Below are 14,570 nucleotides of genomic sequence, written 5' to 3'. Positions count from 1 at the left end.
CGGTTAGTAGACATGCCCCTTACTGCTGATTACTGGCTACAAATGTGTTTTGGTACTCAGTACCATAGATATGTATAATAAAGGCTAGATGTCTCGCTGGCGCTGCTGGCCAATTGAGTGGAACATCCGCATTTTGGCGGCCATCTTACCATAGGGCGCTCGCTCACTCGCAGCATTAAGTTTTAATGATGCAGGTACTTTTAAAAGACCATAACTTGCTTAATTTTTTACCAATTTTCAAACGGTCACGGTTTGTTATATACATCGAAGATGTACCTATGACACTGCATACTTATACTAAAAATAAAGAAAAAATCATGAAACATGTTAAAGCATCCAGAATTATAGCCACGTTAATAACGTTTGTAAAGAAAATTGAGCAAGTTATGGTCATTTAAAAGTACCTGCACCATTAAACTCAATGCTACGAGTGAGCGAGCGCCCTGTGGTAAGATGGCCGCCAGGTTAGAGACTCCGCCGTAAGACATCTATGCTCAGCACGACTCCCTTTCCCAAAGTGTTTTTCAAACATTTAAGTGCTATAATTGGGTCCCAGGTGCTTCTATCAACCTAGAAAATGTGAAAAAGAACAACCCAGTAACTTAGTTTTGGTAAACCATTCTTTGCAAGCATATGAAAAAATAGGTCATTGAAATTTGTCTCCCCTTGTAATGTCAGAAAGTGATAATACAGCCCCTTAAGCATAGATATGTAAAAGGCTAAATGTCTTACTGCAGAGTCTCTAACGTCATCACCTGGCGGCCATCTTACCTCAGACAGCTCGCTCACTCGTAGCATTGAGTTTAATGGTGCAGGTACTTTTAAATGACCATAACTTGCTCAATTTTCTACCGATTTTCAAACAGTTATGGTCATTTAAATGTACATGCTCCATTAAACTCAATGCTACGAGTGAGCGAGCGCCCTGTGGTAAGATGGCTGCCACATGCGGACGTTCCACTTAATTGGCCAGCAGTTTTGCTCACACCTATAAAGTGGCACTTTTTACATGCTATAATAAATTATCTATATGGTATTTTGAGCTAGAACCTTACATATGTACTCTGGTGACACAAAAGATTTATTTTACATTTTAAAAAGTCTTGTGAAATGTCCCCTTTAAATTCATGTTTAAAAGTATTCACCACATAAAATATGAAATTCTGGACTCTTTATGACGTTATGACCTATGATGCCCTATCTATACCAATGTGCTGCGGTTACACAATCTTGACTCAGAACTTGACTTTACTTTTAGGAAACACATGTTATGAATCATGTTATGCAACTGTTGAATCAATCGGTAAAGTATGCAAGCGATACATTTTTAATAAAGCAAAATCAGTACAATTCTGTGCGTACTCATTGTCCTCAAGCTGGGGATGAACTTCTACTGTTTTTGCCTCAAGGGGCCCCTAACCCACTGGGTGGGCCTCAGAGAACAAAATAACACAGGCGAAGGAAGTTTAACTTCCCTACAACATGGGTTTGTTGCTTTTGCGCGCCGTAATGTGGGCCACATGCTTGAAACGATGCCAATGGTGTCATTCTGTTAGGGGTCACTGGGGACAACTTTGAAGAGGTCCTTTAAGGACAATCACAAACAACTCGGAAACATCAGTAACAGTTGGTTTACTTGATACGACAACATGGAAAATCAAAACTACAGTCAAATAATATGTTTTTAAACTATAGACTAAAATTAAAAACATCTACTAATTCGTTCAGAAATCACTACGTCCATTACTAACACATTACATTTGATATCTACGATAAGCAATAGCAATATAAACAGTGTGTTTTACGAAATAAAATGCGCGCACTTGTGTAGTTGACGTTGTTGTCCCAGCATTGTCTAAAAATATTTTAACATCAAACTAAAGTTTCGTTTGTGGTTCAAAAACTCCAAAAGATATCAATTTCAACCTAAATTGATTAAATGGGTAATAGTTAAAAAGTTTTTTGTCTCCCATCCATATGCCGATAAGATGAAACTGCAGATTTTTTCGATTCATCTGGGACAGTGTTGTTTAGACATCATGTTGAGTCCATTTCTGGGTCAGCGTTCTTGTTTTCGGTCACTGGGGGATAAGCAACTTTATATAAATAATCAACTGCACAGTCCCATTTCAAGTAATTTGTACATTGTTATATCATGGTGTCACCCTGGTAAAGCCCATCGGGTCATCTCTCTGCTCAAACACATTGACAGAGGAAGCATTTCAACCTTCATAAACCAAACGTTGTCTTTGTGTGCAACAGTTGATGAGAACGAACTAAAAACACTGGCTAAGTTGGTTTGTTGGGACCTTGGTGTGGTCAGATTGGTTTAGCAGGAACTATGTAAGTAAAGGATATTTATGCAAAGGTTATTTTCACTTCCTTCTGTTCCAGAGACATTAGGGCCTGTTGTTAGCTATAGCGACTCCGGAACCCCTCTTTCAGGGTTCAAGAGCAACCGCAAAGGTCCACGACCATCGAGGGGATTTTTCCGTAGATGATTTGTTCGCGGTCGTTGAAATACAGCATGTTTATCGGGGACATCTTGGTGGGCGTGCAGCATGGTCCAACGCTGCCCCGAGGGTTGGCTTTGTTTACGATGTGACTGTGGGGATACTTCTGCACGCATTCGCCGGAGCAGTAATTGGCTTTGTAGCGCTTGGGTGCAATTATCCAATCCCACCCGAAATCCTCGAAGTCAACGGTGAGCGGATACCGGCAGCAGCGGGATTCGGTGGAATGCTCGTCACAGTCGAGGCCAGTGTCGCGTCTGGAGCGCTTGGCGGTGTCCGATATTTTGACCTCCAGGAAGGGTTGCTGTGAACGAGAAGTCAGGGTCAGCCATAATGGGTGTGTTGCGTTAATATCGTTTATTAACTTTTCCTCATGACGAATCTTAAAAATTCGAAATCACAATTGTCTTCTTTTGTGTTCCACATAAGTAAGAAAAACATACGAGTGTGAAAAGATGCAAGGATTGGGAGTATGTTATTTTTAACTACTATTTTGTGTCTATTATTATTTCAACTACTAGGCTACAAGATCCCAGATCATTTTCTTTTTATTTATTTGTTTATATTTTTATTAGAGATGCACTGATATATCACCGATATATTGGCCGATGTTTCAATAATCGGTATCAGACGATTAAAACAAAATAAAAAAGACACTAACATTCATAAAATTTATCAAATGTATCTTCAGAATTGAGTAAATTCAAGTTAATATAAACAGCAAACTATCGGTATTGGCAGATATCACTCTGAATAATCGGTATCGGTTGAAATTTTGAATATCGATGCATCTCTTATTATTTGTATTATTTAAATATTGATAAATACTCACCAGTCCTTCTTCGCCCGATTCCGCAGAAGTTACAGCCAGGTCATTTCCGTTCGCGTCGAAGGCCTTGATTTCTATCCCAAAGTTCATTTCGGGTTGTTTCAGCCACGACTGTAACAGCTGCTTCATGTCAATATGTTGCCAGGAGTTTGTCTGAGCGTTTACGTCAATTTTTTGGGAAGGTATTCTCGAGCGACTGTTCCCCTCCGAAGGTACCTTCAGGCGGGATATCTGGATAAAGACTGTCGTTGGTTCCTCAGCTGGTCTCAGATAGATCCAAAGCTGGGCCTTCAGAATGCTGTCGGGTAAAATCTTGGGGCTCAGCGAGAACATGCAACATTTCGGCATCCCCTCCCCTTGGGTAATAGCTTGAGCTGAAAGGATAAAGGTTATTGAGGCTATGGCCACCCAAGTCTACTTTACAAGCATTTACAACAATAACTAAACTATACAGATCGCAATACGAAAAGATCGCAATACTAGGGGTGCATGGTATTGAGAGACAAAATCAGAAATGCGGTATGATACCACTTTTATGTGGCCGGTATGCAACTTGCGGTATTACGGTATATTTGCTGACCACAAGAGGTTGTCTAAATATGGCAAACAAACTTTTGCTTGAAAATTTTGCTTGAAAATTTTTTTTTTAAATGCACACACCTACAGTAATTTGCTGTAAAGCATGCAACTTACGTTCTGTGGCCATGGTAATGATGGTCTCGCTGCTGTCCTGTTCTTCATCTTCACTTACTCCACCATTTTGCACATACTGGTCCAGGAGCTCCTGAAGCGGAGGTGCTTTGGGCAGAAGAAGCTTGACGGTATCCCTGCTGATGTTCGGGGCTTGTTCCAGACGCAGGATGCTTAAAATCTGTGATTTTATGGAGTGCAAACGCATGAGTTTACTCTGCTGTCTGAACTGACAGGTCGTGCACTGCCCGTTGTCTTCTCCAGATGTCACAAAGGTTTGAGATGTCGTGGTGGTGGTCAGACTCTGACCGTGTGACGCTGGCACACTCCACATGCACAGATAAAGAATAAACAACATGGTTTTGTGTCGTTGGAGACGTTCGGGCATTTGGGAACGGATGGCACTTTTACGCATTCAGCAACCAAACAGCACTGGACAGATGTTCAGAGTCCCAGGCCGTTTTATACTTCAGATTCCCCGCTGTTAGATATCGTGTGATTGGTCGGCTGTATAAGTCCAAATATGATGAGATTCTGGAGCTTTGTTGTGTTTGAAAGCCTGTAAAGGTTTTTAGGGTTAGTCGGTTGTGTTTGATATACCAGTGAATTGATGTGAATGCCATATACATATGAAAATGAGTTAATCATTTCGAGATAGACTTACTGTGGATCAAAGTTGTGTTTTTTGGGATTTAAACCTATGACCTTGGCATTGCTAGCGCCTTGGTCTATTTGTAGAAAACAGGATAATAATACTTATATATAAAGACTGTTTATTTGTAAAATGTAGGATTAGAGATTTATGTAAACATCTAACATTTTTCCAACTCTGATATGATGTCCTTGTACGTGCTTTGGACATTATTGGTACAGCTGTTCAGCAAAGACAGATGTCTTCTGGTTTCTCTATCTCTCTTTCTCAGCAGTGAAGCTTTTATAGATGCATAAATAACAACAGATGACCTGGGTAAGGACCGAGATAGTACGGGTGGGAAATGGGTGGGCCGGCCGGTCGCAGCGCCTCCTGATGGTGGACTGTTTAAGCACAAACACAATATAGTTAACCCTTAAAGGGGACATTTCACAAGACTTTTTTAAGATGTTAAATAAATCCATGGTGTCCCCATAGTACATGTGAAGTTGTTGCTTAAAATATCATATAGATAATTTATTATAGCACGTTAAAAAATGTGTCCTTTCAAATGAAAAAGAGTTGATCTCTGCACTAAATGTCAGTGCCATGGTTGGATAGTGCAGATTAAAGGGCGGTATTATCCCCTTCTGACATCACAAGGGGAGCCACATTTCAATGACCTATTTTTTCACATGCTTGCAGAGATGGTTTATCAAAGCCAAGTTACTGGGTTGATCTTTTTCGCATTTTCTAGGTTGATAGAAGCACTGGGGACCCAATTATAGCACTTAAACATGGAGTCAGATTTCACAAAAAGTCAGATTTTCATAATATGTCCCCTTTAATTCAGTGCTTTGTATGTTGATCGTCACAAATAGCTCAACCCAATTTTGGATAATATTTTATTTGGGGTTTTATGTAGTTTGGCAGCATATCCCTTGTATTTTTCTAATAAAAAGTGTTGTAAATCTAAAGGTTTTGTAGAGTTTTGAGGGCACATTTCAATTTCAAAAGTCTTCATAATTGTGAGATTTAAAAAATTAATCTGGTTCAGATGTTAACAAGTTAACAAAAGATACACTGCAAAAATGGTATCAAATCAGCATATTTTTTGTTACTTTAACTTAAAAAATTAAGTGAAACAATTTCAACTTGTTTTTTTAAGTTATGTCAACTTTTACAAGTCAAAACTTGGCAAAACCAAGTTGTTTTTACTTCTTGCTGCATTTTTGCATTTCGCTTTAATTTATGCCGCGTTACTTCAAGATACTTTATTGCACATTAAAAATGTTGAAAACTGTATAACAGCAGTTGAAATATTTAATAAAACTTACATTGACAGATGAATCAATTCACACAATTTTAGGTAATTACAAAAAAAATGTACGAGGACTAAATAAAACTAAATCAGAACAAAACATGCAATTATTCAGACATTTTTGTTTCATTCAGGAAACATTATGGCTATTTTTGATTATATAATTGTACATTTGGTGTCCAAAAGTATTTTTTTTTTTTTGCTTAATTCACATGGTTACATATTAAATCATTTTAAAGGCCACCTAATTAGCAAAATCCACTTTTACAAGGTTTTTGGACCTAATGTGTGTTGGCAATGTGTAAACACAACCACACTACAATGAAAAAAATCCACCCGCTCCTTGTTTTATAATCCCCGTTTAAACCAAAGCACTGTGAGGTCACATTTATAAAGCCCCGCCCACTTATGACACTTTGTACAGAAAATATTATTTTATATAACCATTTGAAAAATGCAGAAAAAATACTTTGGACACCAAATATATCTGCAATTATATAATAACCCATATATTTCTGCATGTTTTAGGAAACAAATGATGGATGTTTTGTAAGAAATTCAGATTTTTGGCAATGCCCACGTGAGTGACGGTTCAACTGCGATGTCATTTCCTGTGGTCTGCGATTTCCAGCGCTACTTTGGCACTTTCTCTGGCTTTCTTCAACAGCTCGGATATTCTCGCTTCAGTCTGTAAACCAACAAACCACACAAACTGCACATAAACACCACGATCACATGAAACAGTCCAGTTTGCTAGGTTTTGACATTTCGAAGCTCCTCAAACAAGTTTCGCATCACTTTTTTACGTTTACCAGGGAAATCTTTCAGGAACTTTGATTATGTTTATGTTTTTGTGATCACTCACAGCGGCTTTGAACGAAGTATCTGTTATGTCTTTTAGATTGATGACGACGTTGTAGTATGCTCCAAACACAGCCGTTTCCAAAGCTTTCGCAGCGACCTGTTACAACAGAGAGATATGCATGGTAATAAATCATTATGGAAAGTTAAATATAAGCTGTGTTGCTATAAATTACAAAAATAAAGTTGAAATAACTTAAGATAATTCAATTTATTTTTAGTGGTGGGCAAATATTAATCGCAATTAATCGCATACAAAATAAAAGTGCATTTTGCATAATATATGAGTGTGTGGTGTGTGTAATTATTATTTATATTTAAAAACACACACACACATACATATATACATTTCAGAACAATTTTATTTATATATCCATTTTTTTGTTTTTATAAATAAATATATATATATATATATATATATAAATTAGGGATGCTAAACAATTAATCACAATTAATCGTTAGCAGAATAAAAGTTTTTGTTTACATCACATGTGTGTAAACTGTGTATAATAAATATGTATATATATAAATATGAACACAGTCATGTATAATTTTAAGAAAAAAAATAAAATAAATGTGTGTACATTTATTTATACAAAGTTATTATACACAGTTCACACACATACTGTATATGATGTAAACAAAAACTTTTATTCTGCTAACGATTAATCGTGATTAATCAGTAAGCATCCCTAACATTATATATATATATATACAAAAAAATGTAAATGTTTCTTATATACATACATGCATGTGTGTGTGTTTATATATACAAAATAATTACACACAGCACACACTCATATATTATGCAAAATGCACTTTTATTTTGTATGCAATTGATCGCGATTAATCTTTCTCAGCACAATTTTTTTCTAAGTTGAAATTAATAAATAAAGTTTATACAAATGTAAGGATTTTTTTACAGTAGGTGTAGAATTCCCAATCTCACCTGAACATCTGATATGCAGGCCACATTTCCATACTTCACCATTTCTTTGAGCGGCGCCCACAGCGTGTCGATTTTTTCGGCCAGGGAGAGCGGCACACCCACTGCCTGCTTTAGACCCTCCTGCATCGCCTCCTCTCGTCTGTACAATAACATCAAAAGTCACAAAATTCCTAAAACACGTCTGCACACATTCCCAAAGTCGTTCCAAACGGATGGGATCCAAATGTACCGTACAACAATTATGTGCATGTTTTTGCAAATACCACTAATAGCTGCGTTGTATAACTACATTTCGCGGTGGAAGAAGTTTGCATTGATGACACATAACTACATTTTTAAGTTGAATGCTTAAATAAAGCACATGTCAGCCACATGCCTCTCAGTAAATATTTACCAAGATCTTATTGTTTGTCTTTGTAAGGCAAACTATGTTTTCATCTGTACAACAGGTTTAGCATGATTTCTTTCCTGTCTTTTGAGATGCTTGTTGTCTGATGTTTGATGGATTGATACAGTAGCATGGCAACACAAACTCGGTCCATTATGTTTGCGCAAACATTACAGAGCTGGCAAGCTGTACCTTTTGATCTCATCTGCAGTGCCTTTAGGCAGTTTCAGGGCAGTCTGTAAAAGAAAAGATGGGTTTATTACATACTTCTTCTAGATAACAGGTATTGCACATATTATTTGAGACCTTGGTGCCGACACTGGTGCCAACTGACATTTCTCGGACATTTCTCATCTTGTTTTGTCTTTCACAGAAAAATTAGTCATATAAAGCCTTTGAACAGTTAGATAGAAACAACCCAGTAACCCTAGGTAAAAAAAAGACATGCACTTTGTTTAAATACCCTTGGTAAATGTACTATTTATGGATAGGTTGTATACCATGTAGCAATTGAAGGCGGATGAATCAGCATCCACTTTGAGCAGCAAGTCATTCATTGCTTCGTGGAAAGGAGGTATTAATCTTCTCATTTCCGCATCCAGGGAATCAAACTGCCTCTTTCCGTAAGTCATCTGTCCGACCATGCAGCCCAGCGCTGCACCCTGACAACCACAAAAGAGGAACGAATTCACTAAAGTGTTGTGTTAAAGGTGCAGTGTGTAGATCTAGTGGTGATATTGCGTATTGCAACCAACCCCTCCCTTTCGAAACGCATAGAGAAGCTACGGTAGCCGCCACAGGACAAACATGCCGTCGTCTAAGGCCCTGTACCAAATGGCGCACTTCCTGTGGACTTACGGTCTCGTGTACTTAAACTGCGCATGCTCACTTAGTCTACGAGTCCGTAGGGTGTCCCATCTGTCATTTTTACGCTTTAAAGTGTGCTCATCAGCGCCCCCTTGATGCAATCTCCGGCAGAAGTCCTTGCGAAAGAGCAAGACCAATCAGACGACGGAAGGGAGGAGTTCACACCAACGTGCAACTTCCCTTCCTATTTCTGGCGTGATGCTCGAGTCTGTCCCAAAACACGACTCCGGTGCACCCACATGGACTCGCATCAAGGACCCTTAAAGTCTGCACTCTATGATGTCATTAAAGTGTGGAGTCTGAGGAGGACCACAAGTCCGGAGTGTGCCATTTGGGACAGGGCCTAAATGGTGCACTTCATATGGACTTTTGGTCTCTTTCTAGTCTACGAGTCCGTAGGGTGTCCCATCTGTCATTTTTACGCTTTAAAGTGTGCTCATCAGCGCCCCCTTGATGCAATCTCCGGCGAAGCCCGCACTGCAGCAGGCTTCGCGCACTTTACCAACCCAGAAGTTCTTGCGAAAGAGCAAGACCAATCCGACGACGGAAGGGAGGAGTTCACACCGACGTGCAAATTCCCTTCCTATTTCTGGCGTGATGCTCGAGTCTGTCCCAAAACACGACTCCGGTGCACCCACATGGACTCGCATCAAGGATCCGTAAAGTCTGCACTCTATGATGTCATTAAAGTGTGGAGTCTGAGGAGGACCACAAGTCCGGAGTGTGCCATTTGGGACAGGGCTTAAATGGTGCACTTCATGTGGACTTTTGGTCTCTTTCTAGTCTACGAGTTCGTAGGGTGTCCCATCTGTCATTTTAATGCTCCAAAGTGTGCTCATCAACGCCCCCTTTGCCCCCTTGACGCAGTCTCCGGCGAAGCCCGCACTGCAGCAGGCTTCGCGCACTTTACCAACCCAGAAGTCCTTGTGAAAGAGCAATCAGACGAATCAGATAAAAGATGGGAGGAGTTCACAATGATGGGCAAATTTGCTTCCTATTTCCGGTGTGACACTTAAATCTGTCCCAAAATACGACTCCGGTGCACCCTCGTGGACTCGCGTCAAGGGTCCCTAAAGTCTGCACTACATGATGTCATCAAAGCGTGGACTCTGAGGAAGTCCACAAGTCCGGAGTGTGCCATTTGGGACAGGGCCCAAGACAACATAGTGACGAAACACGCTCTGTAGAGAAGTTTGTCTGTTTAGGGCTACTGTAGAAACATGTCACCGCAAAATGGCGACTTCCATGTAAGGGACTTAAAAATATAGGTAATAAAAATATAAAATGGTTCATTGTGTAAGAACTTTATACAGCATTTTATATATTATATTGCATTTCTGTCAAGAGATCTTTCTAAAATGTACACACTGCACCTTTAAAGATTGGCACATCATTGACAGTTTGATAAGAGGTTAGACTTCATTACCATGGCGGCGATCGCTGCAGAGACAGAGCCTCCGCCAGGTGCCGCTGTTCTGGCCCCGACACTGTGGACAAACTTCTGCAAAGACAAAGACGCCAGCTGCCCACCGTCCTGACTGTCCCGCACCATATACCTAAACCCAGCATCATCCAGTCAGATAACAGCCAATCTGCTGTCACTCAGCAGCCAATCAGAAAAGGTTTTTTAATGATGTTACTCACTCTATGATTCTTTCTTTTGGAATGAACGGCCCCAAAGAGTCGAGTCCTAGTTTGCTGATAACCTGGAAGAAAGATTGCACCAAATCGTGAGAACATTAGATTTTTTATCGTTTTGATTGTGTCGCACAAGACCCACCAGTCGGATTTTATGCTCGTCCTCCACAACGAAGAGATTGTCTCGCCGTATGTAGAAGTCAGCGCAGTCCAACATTGCTTTCAATGGGATAAGACCCACAATCTGGGAGCCAACCACTGGCAGGTTCAGATCCTAGATGGCGAAAGTTAAGTTTGGTGTGAAGTCATGGGTTTAATTCCCAGGGAACACACATACTGATAAAATTCATACCTTTTAATGAATAAAAGTATCTCTCAAATGCATACATGCAAATTAAAATCAGTTTCATGTTAGAATCAGTCGCGTAAAAAAGCATGTTGAGCTCACTTTGGCATCTCTACAGATTTCTTCATACACGGTGTGTACGGGCGTCAGCTCAAAGTCGAGGATGTTGGTGGACACCTGAGCCAGGTAAGATTCCTCCAGATACCATCCCATACCCTGAACCTTTTTCAGGAGCCCGGGCTATAAAATAAACATGCACACAAGCAACAAGATGTTTGTAATGATTTCAATGCTGTGTGTATATAAGAGCAAGATTGTCAGGTTATCAAAGCATTGACATTCCAGTACAAACAAAGTCTTTGATGCTAACATCAAACGTTGTACATAATGGGTATTTAGCAACCGAGTTCACATGAGGTTCAAATTGTGTAACATACTTGATCTTTACCACGACCCTGTTCTCTTATATCCAGAGCGATTCTGTGTGCTTGTTCCTTTGTACTCAACAGGTTTACATTGTAGGCGACAAGAAACTTTCGAGCGCCGGTAACAGTGGCTCCCCACGAGGGGACGAAAGTGGCAGGGCCGTATTCAGGGGCCCATTCGCTCTTTTTCAGCTGGTGAACAGAAGATAAAACAACAAATAGAAGAGGTTGTTTTTAATGCAAAAAAATTTGTTTTAATACTTTCAGAATAGGGATGCATAACGATTAATCGCGATTAATCTATAGCAGAATAAAAGTTTTTGTTTACATTATATGTGTGTGTGTGTGAACTGTAATAACTTTGTATAGATAAATGCATACACATGCATGTATATATTTAAGAAATGTTTACATGTGTATATACATTTGTATATTTATGTATAATTTTTATTATATATAAATAGAAATAATTAATATATAAAAAAATTCTTAAAATTATACATGCATGTGTGCATATTTATATATACATAATTATTATACACAGTTCACACACACATATATGATGTAAACAAAAACTTTTATTCTGCTATAGATTAATCGCGATTAATCGTTATGCATCCCTATTTCATAATATACATTTAGAAGGTAAATTTGATATCTAAAATGTTTCTTCCATCGCTAATAGGTCTAAAGCATGGCTGCCCAAACTTTCCCTACTAAGGAACAAAAATCAAACCTGACTGGGCCATGGGCTGAAAGTAAATATTGCTGTGTTATATTAAAATTAAAGTTGCCCTGATTCTTCTCATTTATAATTTATTAATATTTAAAAAATAAATAAATAAATTAATAAATTACTGATTAATAAATCAGTTTTATTTCATTTTGGTAAAAAAAGAAATAATTTTGCCCATTTTAATTTCCTTTTGTCTGTGTGCCATTGCTTCGATCTCTCCATTATTTGCCCTATAGTACCCGAATTCGTTTCGTGATGCATGCTTTACACCTTCAAGTATGTATGTACATTAAAAAATGTATTCATTTTAATTTCTTGAATTTAATTTCAATTTACATTTGTGTAATGTACAAATTTAAAACAATTTACATTTTAGAAAATGTTTAATTAGAAATATGAACATCTGCATCAAAGACGTTTATCCTTTTTCCTCATCTCACGTGGCATGACGGGCCAAATTAAAGGATAGTTCACCCAAAACTGAAAATTCTGTCATCATTTACTCACCCTCATGTTGTTACAAACCTGTATAAATTTCTTTGTTCTGATGAACACAAAGGAAGATACTTTTTTCCTACTATGGAGGTGAATGGGGTCCACAAAGGGCTTGGTTACAAACATTTCTTAAAAATATTCCTTTGTGTTCATCAAAACAAAGAAATGTATGCAGGTTTGTAACAACATGAGAGTGACTAAATGATGACAGAAATTTCATTTTTTTGTGAACTATCCCTTTAAAGGTCATTGCGGGCCAACTTTGGCCCTAGTTTGGGCACCTCTGGTCTAAAGCATCCCTGTATTCACTGTAAAAAAAGATTTGTTGGTTCAACTTAAAAAAAGTAAGTTACTTGGTTGTCTTGAGTTCATTCAACTTAAAAATATTAGCTGGCTCCAAAAAGTGTAACAATTGTTGTGTTGAATTAACTCAAAATTTTAAGGCAACCAGGTAACTTACTTTTTTAAAGTAGAACCAACTTTTTATCTAAAATTAAAATACTAGGCACAATTAATGTTCAAAATCTCAAAGGTCAGGTCTGACCTTATCTGGTAATGCTTCATATTCGCCTGCACGGACAGAAGGTAGAGACCTCCTGCTTTCTTTTCTAGCCGCTTCTCCATAGAGATAGACTATAAGAGAGAAAAAGTCAATAACATTTACATGTGTGCATTTGTCAAACCCTCTTATTCAAAGCGACTAACAGTGCATTTGTTTTTTTTAGTCAGCATCTGTCTTCCCTTGGAATCTAACCAGCAACCTTTGCACTGCTAACTTAATGCTCTACCAATTGAGCAGCTACAGAAATATTAAACCAACTATCATAGCCAAACACCAGCAAAGCTCACCTGGCACATGCAACATATCAGACAACCTCTGTCCAAATTCATTTGCGCACTGTACACACTCCTTCATGGTGACATTTTGCACCGGTATGAAGGGACAGACATCCATGGCACCAGTCCGAGGGTGCTCACCTGAAACATGATCATAGTTAAGTAACTTCTAGGTATACAAAATCTCTGTACTGACATGCCAAAATTATACCTGAGTGTTTGCTCATGTCTAGGAGTTTAAACGCAACCCGAGCAGCGTTCAGTGCACCCTCGATTACTGCCTCGGGTGAGCCCACAAACGTGTAGACCGTCCTGTTAGTGGAAGAACCTGGATCTACATCCAACAGACTGCACCCCTCCGTGCCAGAGATGGCATCAGCTATGGCGTCAATTACCTGGATATTAGATATCAATCAAAATGCTATCTTGTATTAAAAGCAATGGGAATAAATATTAAAATAACTTTATTCGGTATATAAACAAGTACAAGGAATGTTGACATGCATATAAAAATTAAGTGACATACAATTTTTGTCTTGACATTTTTTTTCCTTTCAAGCATTCTTTAAGTCATTTAATTCGCTTTCACATTTTTCTTACCTCTTTGTTACGCCCCTCTGAGAAATTGGGAACACATTCCACTAGCTTAGCCATGGCAATAACAGATCATAAACTTTCCTCACACAAACTCGTCCAGACTCCCCTGTTTCTCCAAACTGCAACCTTTTAAGTGTCCCATTGGTGAGCATTGCTCTGGAATAATTAACCCGCCCTGTGGACTGAATCTGGGTCAGCTGGTAATCATTCTCTTACTGTCATAGATAACCTAGACACCCATTTTTAGGAGATTTTTGGGAAACCTACCAAAAAGTGTCACTCATATTGGCATGTTTTAGTAAAGCATTTTGCCAAAGCCTACAGGCGTTATAGATCATAAATCCTTGAATGTCGTATTATCACGATTAAAAAGATAATAGTGTTTAGTCTTACGATATGTCTTCGGTCAACATGTAACAACATCAACACAAATGTCACTTGATAAGA

At 38.6% G+C, this 14,570-nt stretch overlaps 2 protein-coding genes across 2 annotated transcripts; both read right to left on the bottom strand.

Annotated features, from left to right (window-relative positions):
* Positions 1–1,347: 1,347 nt before the first annotated feature.
* mstna (myostatin a) lies at positions 1,348–5,198 on the bottom strand. The gene is made up of 3 exons (XM_065244606.2): positions 4,036–5,198; positions 3,346–3,716; positions 1,348–2,817 (listed from the first exon to the last, which is right to left on the bottom strand). Exons 1-3 carry the CDS (start codon positions 4,445–4,447, stop codon positions 2,449–2,451), a joined length of 1,152 nt encoding a protein of 383 aa, XP_065100678.1. The 5' UTR covers positions 4,448–5,198; the 3' UTR covers positions 1,348–2,448.
* A 778-nt stretch (positions 5,199–5,976) lies between these two features.
* Positions 5,977–14,282, bottom strand: ftcd (formimidoyltransferase cyclodeaminase). The gene is made up of 14 exons (XM_065244605.2): positions 14,127–14,282; positions 13,738–13,921; positions 13,539–13,667; positions 13,234–13,322; positions 11,471–11,650; positions 11,136–11,273; positions 10,830–10,961; positions 10,694–10,755; positions 10,476–10,605; positions 8,683–8,844; positions 8,375–8,418; positions 7,795–7,933; positions 6,850–6,945; positions 5,977–6,672 (listed from the first exon to the last, which is right to left on the bottom strand). Exons 1-14 carry the CDS (start codon positions 14,178–14,180, stop codon positions 6,589–6,591), a joined length of 1,623 nt encoding a protein of 540 aa, XP_065100677.1. The 5' UTR covers positions 14,181–14,282; the 3' UTR covers positions 5,977–6,588.
* Between the last annotated feature and the right edge of the window lie 288 nt (positions 14,283–14,570).

The sequence above is a fragment of the Paramisgurnus dabryanus genome, chromosome 24, assembly GCF_030506205.2.
Source record: "Paramisgurnus dabryanus chromosome 24, PD_genome_1.1, whole genome shotgun sequence".
NCBI lineage: Eukaryota > Metazoa > Chordata > Actinopteri > Cypriniformes > Cobitidae > Paramisgurnus > Paramisgurnus dabryanus.
The sequence above is the reverse complement of the archived record's forward strand: the minus strand, read 5'-3'. Positions and strand labels throughout refer to the sequence as shown.